This window comes from Sinocyclocheilus rhinocerous, unplaced genomic scaffold, assembly GCF_001515625.1.
Source record: "Sinocyclocheilus rhinocerous isolate Xijiao unplaced genomic scaffold, SAMN03320098_v1.1 scaffold4546, whole genome shotgun sequence".
Lineage (NCBI taxonomy): Eukaryota > Metazoa > Chordata > Actinopteri > Cypriniformes > Cyprinidae > Sinocyclocheilus > Sinocyclocheilus rhinocerous.
In genome coordinates this window covers 207,749-220,476 of record NW_015636193.1, presented here as the reverse complement: position 1 = coordinate 220,476, position 12,728 = coordinate 207,749, and the positions used below count along the sequence as shown (strand labels likewise).

Genomic DNA, 12,728 nt, shown 5'->3' with positions numbered 1-12,728 from the left:
CGAAACCAGCAGTTCAATTACAGGCTGCAGCAAGTCACATTGTGCAGAGGACTCCACTGGTTCCTGTGGTCTTGTTCCGGTGGCCGTCTAGGAGACAAAGTCTTCACTGGGGATCTGTCTCTGGGGCTCATCTAGTTGTCCTGATCTCTGCTGACATTCAGGGCTGTCAAGGTCATCTCTAGGTGCTGATCCACCATCTGGTCTGGATACCATACTTCCTGGTTCTAGTAAGAACTCTAGCTGCTGCATTTTGGACCAGCTGGAGTTTGTTTATTAAGCGTGCAGAACAACCACCCAATAAAGCATTACAATAATCTAACCTTGAGGTCATAAACGCATGGATTAACATTTCTGCATTTGACATTGAGAGAATAGGTCGTATTTAGATATATTTTTGAGATGGAAAAATGCAGTTTTACAAATGCTAGAAACGTGGCTTTCTAACGAAAGATTGCTATCAAATTGCACACCTAGGTTCCTAACTGATGACGAATTGACAGAGCAGCCATCAAGTCTTAGGGAGTGTTCTAGGTTATTATATGCAGAGTTTTTAGGTCCTATAATTAACATCTCTGTTTTTTCAGAATTTAGCAGTAAGAACTTACTCGTCATCCAGTTTTTTATATCGACTTTGCATTCTGTTAGTTTTTCAAATTGGTATGTTTCGCTGTGCCGCGAAGAAATATAGAGCTGAGTATCATCAGCATAACAGTGAAAGCTAACACCGTGTTTCCTGATGATATCTCCCAAGGGTAACATGTAAAGCGTGAAAAGTAACGGCCCTATTACTGAGCCTTGAGGTTAGGGTTATGGAGTTACTGCACTTCTGATCGATAAGATACCTCTTCATTCACTGCTACGAATTGATGGCGGTCAGATAAGTACGATTTGAACCATGCTAATGCACTTCCACTAATGCCAACAAAGTTTTCTAGTCTATTCAAAAGAATGTTGTGGTCAATAGTGTCGAACGCAGCGCTAAGATCAATTACCTTTACCTGAGGGTAGATGGGTCTTAAATGACAAATTGGTGTATAGATGCTTACATGCATGCATCTATTATTTGAGTAGAAATTTTATTCAAAATGGCAGAAACTGCAAATACAGATGTACCCAGTGTTTAAATAATTGAAGATCATAAAGACATTACAAGATCGTCATCAGCTGTTCTTATATGCATTATATTTGAGTTATTATATTATATTGATTTTAGTTTTTAGTGTTAAATTTATTTAGACACAATAGATTAGAAGTTTAAGATTGACCATTTATCAATTATCAGCCATAACATGAAAACTTACTGGTATTTGCTGGAATTTTAATAGTATTGCTACTGTAAAAGTTATGTCAGGTCTGAACAAGGTTTTTCACCCGAAAATGGTTTTAATGTCAGGCAAAAATATTTTTATTGGAATGTCTGCTTTCTCGGGCCGTGTCATTACTGTTACATCCAAATAAAAGCTTATGTTTGCAGAAACCTCTGTTACAGGCTGCAGTTGTAATTGAATGAACTCTCTAACCTGCTTCCTACACACAATGGGTTAAGCGATTTGTTTATGCTTATTGAATTTCCTCATTATTAATCAATGCCTCACTCGACACGCTTCCCCTCTCGTTATTGGAGAGTTAAATTTCCGCCGTGGCAATTCCCACAGACAATAGAGGCCGAATTAATAGAGATGTAGTGCGCAAGATTGTGTCTGAATGGAATTAAAATAAACATCTTTGCTCCATTAGCAATGCCTTTCACTTTTAGCTCCAGGGGAGTGCTTAATTTGTTGAAGAAGGTGGAATCTACTGACGTTAAATGGGCTCTGACAAACTTCACTCTGATAAAGCTTATTGACTCTTATGGTTCGATCCTGGCATGTTATACAATGTGGTTTATTTAGATAATATAAAGTATGTACTTCTAGGGCCAATAGTGTAAACTGCTGGACCTGACTTAATAGATAGTTTACCCACAAATGAAAGTTCTGTCATAATTTACTCACCCTCAAGTTGATCCAAGCCTGTATGAATTACTTTCTTCTGCTGAACACAAAATATATTTTGAAGAATGTTGGTAACCAAACAGTTGATGGGAGCAATTGACTTCTATAGTATTAAAAGAAATGTTTTTTGCAAGTTATCAAAATTACTAACATGTTTTTTTTTCTTTCTTGTTCTCAGCTGGGTGCAGAGTTTTGGCCATGAGGGTCTGGGCCTACTGTTGGATACGCTGGAGAAGCTCCTCCTCAAAAAACAGTAAAACAAATTTCATTACCCACATTTCTTAAGCAAAGGCTTAGGTTTCAAACTAGTTGTGTGTTCTACCCTCAGCATGAGTCCTGAGGTCATAACAGTTTGTTAACTAAACTCTTTGAATCGGTTTTTGTCTTCTCGTAACCCACTGAGCTCTGCTTCATTCGTTCTTGCTTTTTTTTCTTTTTTTCCCCCCAGCCAAGAAAAGGTGGATAAGAAGAGTCAACACAAAGTCATTCAGTGCCTCAAGGCCTTTATGAACAACAAGGTAATAATCCAACCGAGCAGCGGGATCACTTTATAACTACCTTCCACTTGAGATAACTCTCATCTCATATTGGACAATTATCAGTTTTCAAAGGCCACATACAAACTGCACCTAAATATGGTTGTGATGACTCTTCAGAATGTGAGTTCCACCGTCTTCACTCCCGTTGGTGGTTGTTGCGTCACTGCTTATTTGCATAAAGTTAAACTTTTTGCAGCTGTGAAAATGTTTCTTCTTTCGCTTGCATGTTTTCACCACCCTCATAAAAGAATAATAATTTTTTAGATTATTAAAAAACATAGATTTTTGTGTTTGCTAAAATAATGTTACAATTATTCTCTTTACAAAAATATTAAAATATTTTTTCTTTACACAAAGAAAAGTTACAACATTATATAGCTACAACGTAACGCAACCCAACCCAATAAATTCATTATGCTGGAAAATAAGTCATTTTTGCTATTTTGACAACCTCATCTGACATCCAGCTAGATAGCATTATTTTACTGACCAGTCAGCAGAATTTTGCACAAAAATGCAGAATACATTACATATAACAAATGTTTAAGTTTGCAATACATAAAAATGGATGTAAAGGATATACAAATGCAAGAATTTTAGTGACAATATAGTGCTGGAGTGGAAAGCCCAAAATTTTGCTGTTTGCATGTGGCCAAAGAAAAAATCATTTATGTTAAATTTTACTGCTTATATTATTTTTTTCATAGTAGAAGAATAAATAATGTGGGCTGTCATTCTATTTCAAACCTAAACAATTTATTGTTCATATTAGAGATGCACCGAAATGAAAATTCTTGGCCGAAGCCGAAACCGAACAAAATTAAACACTGGGCCGAAGGCCGAATACGGTTTTTCGAGTTTTTTTCCCCATGTATTTTGCCAATTTTTTTTTCACCATTGCATAAATTAAAAAGCCAAAATGGGCTTTTTACTGTTTTGTCTTACTTTTCAAAGAAAAAAAATCTATTACAAAACAACAATTTAAAAATATTTAACACTGAACATTTTTAACATTCTAGCAGACACTATACCAACAAAGCACAATTTAACTTAAAATTAATAAGTTAGTAAAATAATAATTTTTGGCCATCAGACTCCCGTCTTGAATCAGGCATGTATTTTTTATTTTTTTTACTGTACAATTAAAAGCAGCCTTGCTGAGAAGAGACTTCTTTTAAAACATTAGAAAATATTACAGCTCCTAATTTGAACACTGTGTGAATGTTAAAAATAATTGTATTAAAACAGAGCTGTTGTAATGATTATTATCATTATTATTGTCTTAATTTTTATTTTATTTTACAGAACAACAGTGAAATTACAATACTTTGAACCCTGGTTAACAAGCAGATCTGCTGCGAGTTCGTGCAGCGCTGTCAGAATACATGCAATGCGCGCGTGTATTAGAAAACATAACGTTCTGCAGTTTATTTACTAATTGTTTAAGGCCATTTCATGATTTCAATCATCATACAGTAACCAGCAACAATCACCCCTTCCTCTTCTCATTGAAGACATGCGATGCAGTCCTAAACAGTCTCGCTGTCGGTGCTTGTAATGATTTTTAGCGTCTTTCTCCGACAGTTTAAATGCTTCCACACTGCTGACGTGTGTGCTGCATAATAAAGAGTGCGCGCCTCTCACTCTGCGCTGGTTGCTATTTGATCGCGTCATATCTTTGTTCGGTACAATTTATTCGGTCTTTTTGCTTATTCGGCCGAACACCGAAAGAGCTTTTTTTAAAATATTTTCAGCCGAATAATTTCGGTTGCCAAACATTCGGTGCATCCCTAGTTCATATATTAAGCGGAGATGATTGTTGTTCATCTAATGCAATCCCATTTAATCAACCCTGAATCCAGAGTTTTTATCTCTAGCTAATTTTTAAAAACCATATGATATAGGGGTTTTAATTTGATATTTTGTACTATTGCAATTTATTACTCACCATGAAAATAGCCAAGGAAGATGGCATGGCATTAAAACAAGAACCAGCCAACCATCACATTTAATTAAATGTCACAAGTGACAGAAGATGTAGAATAAAGAAACAAAAATAGAAAAAATGTGGTGTATTTATCTGCTGTGAATGTATTTCATGAGTTTCAGATGTACTTTTTTGAAATAGAAATCTCATCATTACCCTAAAGCACCACCTTCAAACAAGACTCATTCCAGTCGCTGTGGCGTCTCAGCCGACCCCTTAATCAGCTTCCGCGTTACATCTCCGCTAACTCACCCCGCTCCCGCTCCTCCCTGCTGGACACACGTACCTGCGGCAGCTTTCAAATGGTTTGGAGCGATAAGAGGAGAGCTTCAAATGAGGGGGGCTGCAGACAGCCACCACTCTGAACTTGGGAGGGGGGTTACTCTGCACGGCCGAGGTGGAGAGGTCTGAGGGGGCTTTTGATGATTTGCACACTCCTGTTAGGATGATACGTTAGAAGTGGATCTCCAGTGGTGTCTCTGATGTTGTTGAGATAGCCCGGGGTTTGAGGAGTTACCTCCGCCTCGTGCAAACATATATACACTCGTGGTAGAGATAGAGATTAGTGGTGTTTTGATCCATTTTCATTCACTGGGTAGGTGGCAGATGTTAGATAGACATGTTGTCAGGTGTCAACATATCACATGGTGTTTGAGTGAAGTTAAACTGATCTTATCTAAGAAGCTGTTAGCAGTCATCTATCAGCCTCGCTAAAAGGTCTGATTCTTTGTTATAATGGTGATCATCAATGGTATTTTCTAAAGTAAGCATAAGTATTACAGTACATTGCTATTCAAGATTTGAAAAAGAATAAAGTAGTTATGCATATAATGCGTAATTATTTTTTTCAGATTTTATTTTGCATTTTGTATCAGTCAATATTGAATCATTATCCTAGATATTAGATATTTAATTGTGCATCCTCATGTACTCTACATTTATATTTTGATTATTTTTTTAATCTTTGCCGTAATTTCATGCCTTTGTTACAGTAAATTTTTTTGTGTTTTATTTTTAGTTTATTTAGACAACATAGTATAAAATATCAGCTCTTTTTACCAATTATTTGCTTTATTAGTATTGGCCAGAATATTAGAATTGTGGATCTCCCTTAAAAGCACCCTAAGTATTAAACATTTTAGGTCAAAAATGCAGTAGAAACCGTTATATTGTAAAATATTATTAGTTTAATAAAATAACTGCTTTCTAGTTTAATGTTTAAAAATGTAATTTATTCTCGTGATGCAAAGCTGAATTTTCAGCATCATTACTCCAGTATTCAGTGTCACATGATCCTTCAGAAATAATTCTAATATACTGATTTGCTGCTCAAGAAATTTGCCACTGTTGTATATATATTTTGTTGCAATGTAAAACTTTTTACTCTCATTTTTGACAATTTTTAATGCATCCTTGCTGGGGAAAAAATCCCTAGACCCTAACAGGGAGCTAAAAACTTTTTTTAATAAAAAGTTATTTTTTTGAACACTCATATTATTTTAGAACATATTTGCAGCCAAAAAGCAAAACCTTGGAAACCACCCACAGTGCCCTAGCAACATGGTTGTGAGTTTTGTAATTTTTTTTACAGAAAATGTAAAAATCTAGTCATTATCTACAGTATGTAATGAGTTTTCTTTTCCTCAGGAGCTTCACAAGTTGACTTAGTTTTTTTTTTCTGTGACTGTATTCAATTGTCTCGTCATTGACTCTAATTGACATGCCATTTGTTTAAAATGGAAACAAAGCAATTAAGCGCATCAGTGCATTTTTCATTTGGGAATCTGTCATGGTCATCCACTGAGGAATTATAAATGGGTTGAGGCCATTGTTGTTTTCCTGAGGCCTGTTTCTGTAGGATCAAAGGAAAAAAAACACTCACTGTATCTATTTCTGTGTAGTCATTGTGGGAATTAATTTGCTGGAGATTCCAGTTGTGTTTTCTGCAAGTTTCAAAATCTACTACACAAGCCCTAAAGGTATGACGTAATCCCAAGCACCCGACAGGTGCCGAGAGCCTTATTTACCCAGAGGCCTGTCACAGCTCCAGACCTCTCACTTCAGCCCCGCAGCATCATGGGACGTAGTCCGCCCATGTTGCCTGCCAGCCAGGTGCTCCCGTCCAGCTGTCACCAACTCTCGCGGAATGAAGACAGAAAATGGCTCAAATATGTTTACATCCATTACTGCGCGTAAACACTGTGATAACGCGTTATCTCCCCTGTGCCTCTGAGGCAGAAAGGATGTTTTCATACCTAAGTTTGCATTAAAAAAAAAAAACACTGCAGAAACATCTGTTCTGAATGACAACAAGTCTGAGATATGGCAGTTGGAGCCATTAATTGGCATGAGTTATGAAGCAATTAACACAACTTGGTAAATTTGCTGTCCTAAAGCTTTTTAGTCAGAAATTAATTCAGTCAGGATGATTCATGTCTTGAAAATTGCAATTTATTTTGTGCTGTTGCAAGATGGCAGCCGATTTGGGTCTTCCAAATTTAGTCACATGATGACCTGTATTTTGTTAATTTCTAAATAATCAGATCATGTAAATTCAGAATTAGTCTAACCATTTTTCAACAATTATCAACTTTTTGTGAATAATTTCACGCCAAGTGAATCTTACATGTAAAGATTGAGAGAGTAGAGAGATATTGTCTTTTAAGTTACATCAGAGTGTTTTGAATTAATGAGAAATTTGTCCTGTGGTGTTGGCACTGCGGTTGTCATTAACCGAACCCCCCTGTGTTCAGACGTGGATATTCTCCCCTCTTTGACTCCTCGCTTCTCTCTGTGTGTCTCGATCTGCTTTTGTTGTTTCAGACCCCCAAGGCTTTTCTGTCCTGTGTGTGTTTTTCATTCACCTTTATGCTTTTTTTCTTTACTTTTTTTCACCCTCTCTCTCTCTCTTTCACACTACTATTAACATATCCCTGATTGCAGTTTTGTCATTACTTCAAGGACAGAGCAACAGGCAGCTACGTCATGTCCTTCTTTGGTTCCTCCACTTTTTGAAAGAGTCCCCTCTAATTTACAACTAAAACTCTTCTCCTTAATTACTACTTTGAATTTAACGTGTCTCTCAATATTTCCAATCCCTTGGAATGTATTTCCAATAACGTACCCTTTGGATTATTATTAGATTTTTATATATTTTTTTTTTATTGAATATCAGTAATAATTATTTTATTTTTAATTTATAGTTGAATGTTGTATACTGTATAATAGTTTTTTTTTTTCATTTTTGTTGAATATTGTGCAATAATAAGACATTTTATTCGTATAAATATTGTTAGTTTTTTTGTGCATTCATTCTTTGTAGGTCATTATGTTCAAAGCAGATACAATGAATCAGTCTTTTGCTGAGATGCTGTAGTTTTAGCAGTGGTGCAGTGTCACCATGGAATGGCATCACAGGAAACACTGGGTTATGTATTACTTAACTTTTTTTCTGTCTGTCTGCAGTATGGACTGGAGCGGATCCTTGGAGAGGAGAAGAGTCTGGCACTGTTGGCCCAAGCCATTGACCCTGGTCAGCCGGCCATGATGACAGATGTGGTCAAACTGCTGTCTGCAATCTGCATTGTGGGAGAAGAAAATACGTAAGCCTCCCATCTCGCTTTTTGCAGCCTTTCAGTTGAAATCAATTTGGTTATGATGCATTTATTGTTCTTTCTTATTTCAGCCTGATTTTATTATTTAATTCCCCTCAATTATATACTTTCGGTTGGAGTTTTATGCCCCTATTGTGATTTTTAACATCGACATCTTCAAATAGGGTATCAAATATGTATTTCATATGGCATTTTCTCATTGATGCAAACTTAAAATTTAATTTAATGTAATTTCTTTAGCTGTGTGTTGTCTTCTGCAAACAGAATTTGTATGATAGCATAGCCTTGTAACATTCTTACTGATGCTTTTTCCTCTTTTATATTTTTGTTTGGTCTTTTTGCATTCAGGTTATAAGCATATCATTTATCTCAGATGCATAAAGCATTTATGACCACGTCATCAAAACACACTCTTTTAAATATCAGCTCTATGTAAACACTGAAAAGGTGCAATTGTTTCCATGAAAAGTATATTTGGAGCAGTAAGTGCACGCAGAGTCCTCCATAGCAGAGAGAATTTCAATCCCAGCATAACCCTCTGCGAAAAATGTAAAGCCAAATCAAAGCCATGACCCTTACTTTTACTTTTACTTATTTCCTGCATGAAGTTTGGAGAAGGTCCTTGAGGCCATCACCACGGCAACTGAGGGAAGAGAGGTGGCCCGCTTTAACCCTATCGTTCAAGGTCTTAGTGTTCGCTCGGTCCAATTACAGGTAAGCGTTTACTGCTCCTCATCTGCCTCCTTGTTTACTCGTCTTCTGCTGATACAGCTCAACCAATGCCCTCATGACCTCAATACACACTCAGCCATATTTACATATTTATACCTACGATAGCTGCAGAAGAAAGAAACTTGTAGATAGATAGTGCCACTCTCTAAAGAAAATGAAAATATGAGTACTGTGATCTGTGGATATGTTATGTGTTTTTTTTTATAGTTTTTTTCTTTCCAAGTGATGGCTACATCTAAAAAAAATAAATAAATAAAATGCCAGAAATACTTTGCTAAATTTCAGTCTTATATAAATAAATGTATATTTTTATTTGTATTTTTGTGTTATTGTGTATTTATTTATTTACTGAAAAATGTTTTACATCAATTTGAACAAGATTTTTTTTTCAATATGTTTGTTTTATTGGAAAGAAAGATGAAAGATGATTCAGAATTTTTTTTTTTTTCTGTGATTGCACAAATATCTGTTCAAAATCCCTAGTTGTCTATTAATTAGCACTTCAGTAATAAAGTAACTCTACCCATTTCCACAGTGCAGTTCGCACTATTGTGACAGACTGGTGTTGTGTGCATTGCTCAGATGGAGAAATAAATTTCCTTTATATACTATTCCTTTTTATAAGTTTCCCTCAGAGATTTGAGGGCCGGTAAATGGCCATGCTGTGATGAAGCATCAGCAATTTGCTTGATAGTGACTTCAATATAACGATGAAGTCACAGGCTCTGAATCACCTCTAAAACGCAATTTACACTTTAAAATCCCCCAGCGACTTTGTATAGACGCCTTCATGAAAAGGATCAGAAAACAAATGAGCATGTCTGCTTTTTAACGACCAGTCCTTTTTACACGAATGCATTTCAAAATCTTATATAAGTAAAGATGCATAATGCTCCTTTAAGCCGTTCGGTGCTTATGCAGGTATGAAATTCGTTTTTTTTTTGTTTTTTTTTTAATTAAACATTATAAAACTAACTTTATTTCCTGTCCCTTTCTGAGAAATCAACATGACCTTTTGTTTAGCCAGCATGCTTAGGGGCTCAGGACACTTGTAAAGCACAAAGGTTAGTGCTGCTAGTTACAGCTCTTCATTTGCATTGGAAAGCATAAACTGGCATTAGTCAAACTTGCTGATGAGATTTACCATAATCATTCCATAAATTATTAATAATTTGATTAGGGGTATTTAGTCCTGTGCCCTCAAATAAGACAGAAGTGCACCGTGAGTCAGGGTCTGTAAACCACAAATCTTGTAATAAACAGTTTTCTTAAGTACTCCAGCAATAGAAAATTGACATCACCTTCATTTAATATTCTACATTTATAAACCGTGATTGACTCTAATAACGGAATAGATCATGACTAAATCAGAGCACTAAAAGATGTAAAAAATAAATAGGTCATTTATAATTTATCATTGAATAATTAAAGGGTTAAAATCTATCTACCTATCCATCTGTCTGTCTGTCTGTCTACAATGTCTACTGCCACATAGTAACGACTTTCTACTTCGAGGACCTTGATAGAAATGTAGTGGAGTGAAAAGTACAATATTTGTCTTTCAAATGTAGTGAAGTTAAAGTCATAAGTTCCCAGAAAAAATAATACTCGTGCTGTGCGCACGTGAGACTGTTACTTAAAACTGTGCTGCTTGCTGGACAGTATTTATTTATCGCGAGTTGTTCAAATCGCGGTAATCTAATACGGTTTTAATGATAATTAAAAGATGAAACGGTAATACTAACCGTGGGGAATTTTATCATGATTTATCTATCTATCGTTCTATCTATCTATCATTCTATCTATCTGTCGTTCTGTCGTTCATTCTATCCATCGTTCTATCAATCCATTGTTCTGTCTACTGATTAATCTATCTTTCGTTCTGTCGTTCCATCGTTCTGTGCCATTTGTTCTATCTGTTCTTTTGTTCTCTCTGTCTGTCTGTCTGTCTTTCATTCTATCTGTTGTTTTATCATCTGTCTATCTGTTGGTCAATGTAACTTTCTGTCTCTCTGTAAAGTATTAATTTTGTAAAAAAAAAAAAAAAAAAAGTTTAGTTATGACTGGCTCTGGGCTCTCTTTTTGCAGTATGCAAATGCGTGCACACATTTAATTGTGGCATGCATGCTAATACTCGAGACCTGCCCTGCTCCTCTGCAGAGTGCTGGCCCTACAGAATTAAATGTACGTGAGACTGTTACTTAAAACTGTGCTTTATGCTGGACAGTATTTATTTATCGCGAGTTGTTCAAATCGCGGTAATCTAATACGGTTTTAATGATAATTAAAAGATGAAACGGTAATACTAACCGTGGGGAATTTTGATTCATGATTTATCATCAAACCGGTAATCGTTACATCCCTACATTTGAGTAAAAATATTGAATTTTCGATTAATCAACCGGTGATTTTTATGAACCAGTTCTTTTTAATGAATCATAATAATACAGCAGTCCTGTGAGTCTGTCCATTTAGTGCATCTTTCAAAAGACTCATGAATTCAGGAGTTACTGTTTGAATAGCTGATGAATCCTTTAATGAATGGATTAAATCATGTGTGTAGCGTCCTGATTGATATTAAAATTTATTATACTTATGAACATAGTGAATCCAAATCATACAGCACAATCAGTAAATTTAAAAAGAAAAAAACTCTACTGTTGCTGTATGAATCTATTTGACAAATCCTTACTAGAATGGTAACCAGCCTTGTGCCATTACAGCCTGTTAAGTTGAGACTCGCCACTATAAATAATTTGGATTTGGTGTGGTTTGTTGTGTAATAATCAATTATTGCATCATCAGACATGATGTGAACAGGAGGTACAGACACACAGAGCTATACAGACAGTTCACTGTCTGTTCAATACAGCTCAGTTCCCTGAATGCATCAGCTACTTTTAACTAAACACTCCCCCACACATGTGTGATTTAGAGTGTCATGGAGAAGGCTGATCAATAATTGATGATCTTTGTTGCTTGAGGAGATGAATAGTAGTTTTTGACTGAGGTGATGGAATCCTCTATGTTGGTTGAGAGCTCTGTGAGAGTCATAAACCACAGTAATGCTCTTCAACAGGTTCAAACTGCAGTCTCATATACATTACCCTTCAAAACAAGCTCAGGGCTCCAGACTCATTATTCCCACTGGTCGCTCTTTTGCGACTAACTTTCTCAGTTGGTCGCATGAGCACATGATTTGGTCGCAATTTTTATTTATTTGTTTGAGCTACAGCATGAGATTAATCAATGCATGCTGATGAACTTTTATCATAGTTTATAGTTATATGTAAACGAAAGTGGTTAACATTCAACCCGTTCATTTTCATCAGTAGTAGCCTATTAAAGCGGTCTTTTACTTTACTTTAGCTTGAAAACCATCCATCGTTTCCTCAATATTCGCATCATTTTAGCTGCGCACATCTTCTTTCTATGCCTGACGCGGCGAGTATAAACCAGGCTCTACAATCGAAGCGCTGCGCAGCTCAAACAAGTACCGCGGTTTCGTTATGCTTTCAGTTTCGTTAGCCGTTTGATGTTTCTCATATGCAACAGAAATGGCAGCGCTTATAAGTTGAACAACACGGTAGTCGTGCCAGTGCGACCGCTCACAAAATTTAGTCGCACAGGCAGAAAAAATGGTTGCAAAATGCGACCATTTGGTCGCACTCTTTTGCTGTGTTATAAGCCGGGCTTCGGATGCTTTCACTTTCGAATTCGCGATCTTGTTGTCACGTTTACGAGAAAAGATAATTGTCTGTTTTGCTTACATATCTACACACCTTTCACTTTTTAAAACTAAAACAAAATATGGATTCATTGTTATTCTTAATTAAAAAGCACAACAACAATAAAACAGTAA

At 36.0% G+C, this 12,728-nt stretch overlaps 1 protein-coding gene across 1 annotated transcript in view; it reads left to right on the top strand.

The window, feature by feature from the left end:
* Nucleotides 1-2,172: 2,172 nt before the first annotated feature.
* The window catches only part of LOC107747718 (protein diaphanous homolog 3-like), a gene marked incomplete at its 5' end in the record, with an annotated part of 198,992 nt that continues 188,436 nt past the window's right edge, over nucleotides 2,173-12,728 (top strand). Inside the window, 4 exons of the mRNA XM_016562315.1 lie at nucleotides 2,173-2,247; nucleotides 2,443-2,512; nucleotides 7,986-8,122; nucleotides 8,743-8,848. Coding sequence (XP_016417801.1) covers nucleotides 2,173-2,247; nucleotides 2,443-2,512; nucleotides 7,986-8,122; nucleotides 8,743-8,848 — 388 coding nt within the window. The remainder of the gene's footprint in view (nucleotides 2,248-2,442; nucleotides 2,513-7,985; nucleotides 8,123-8,742; nucleotides 8,849-12,728) is intronic.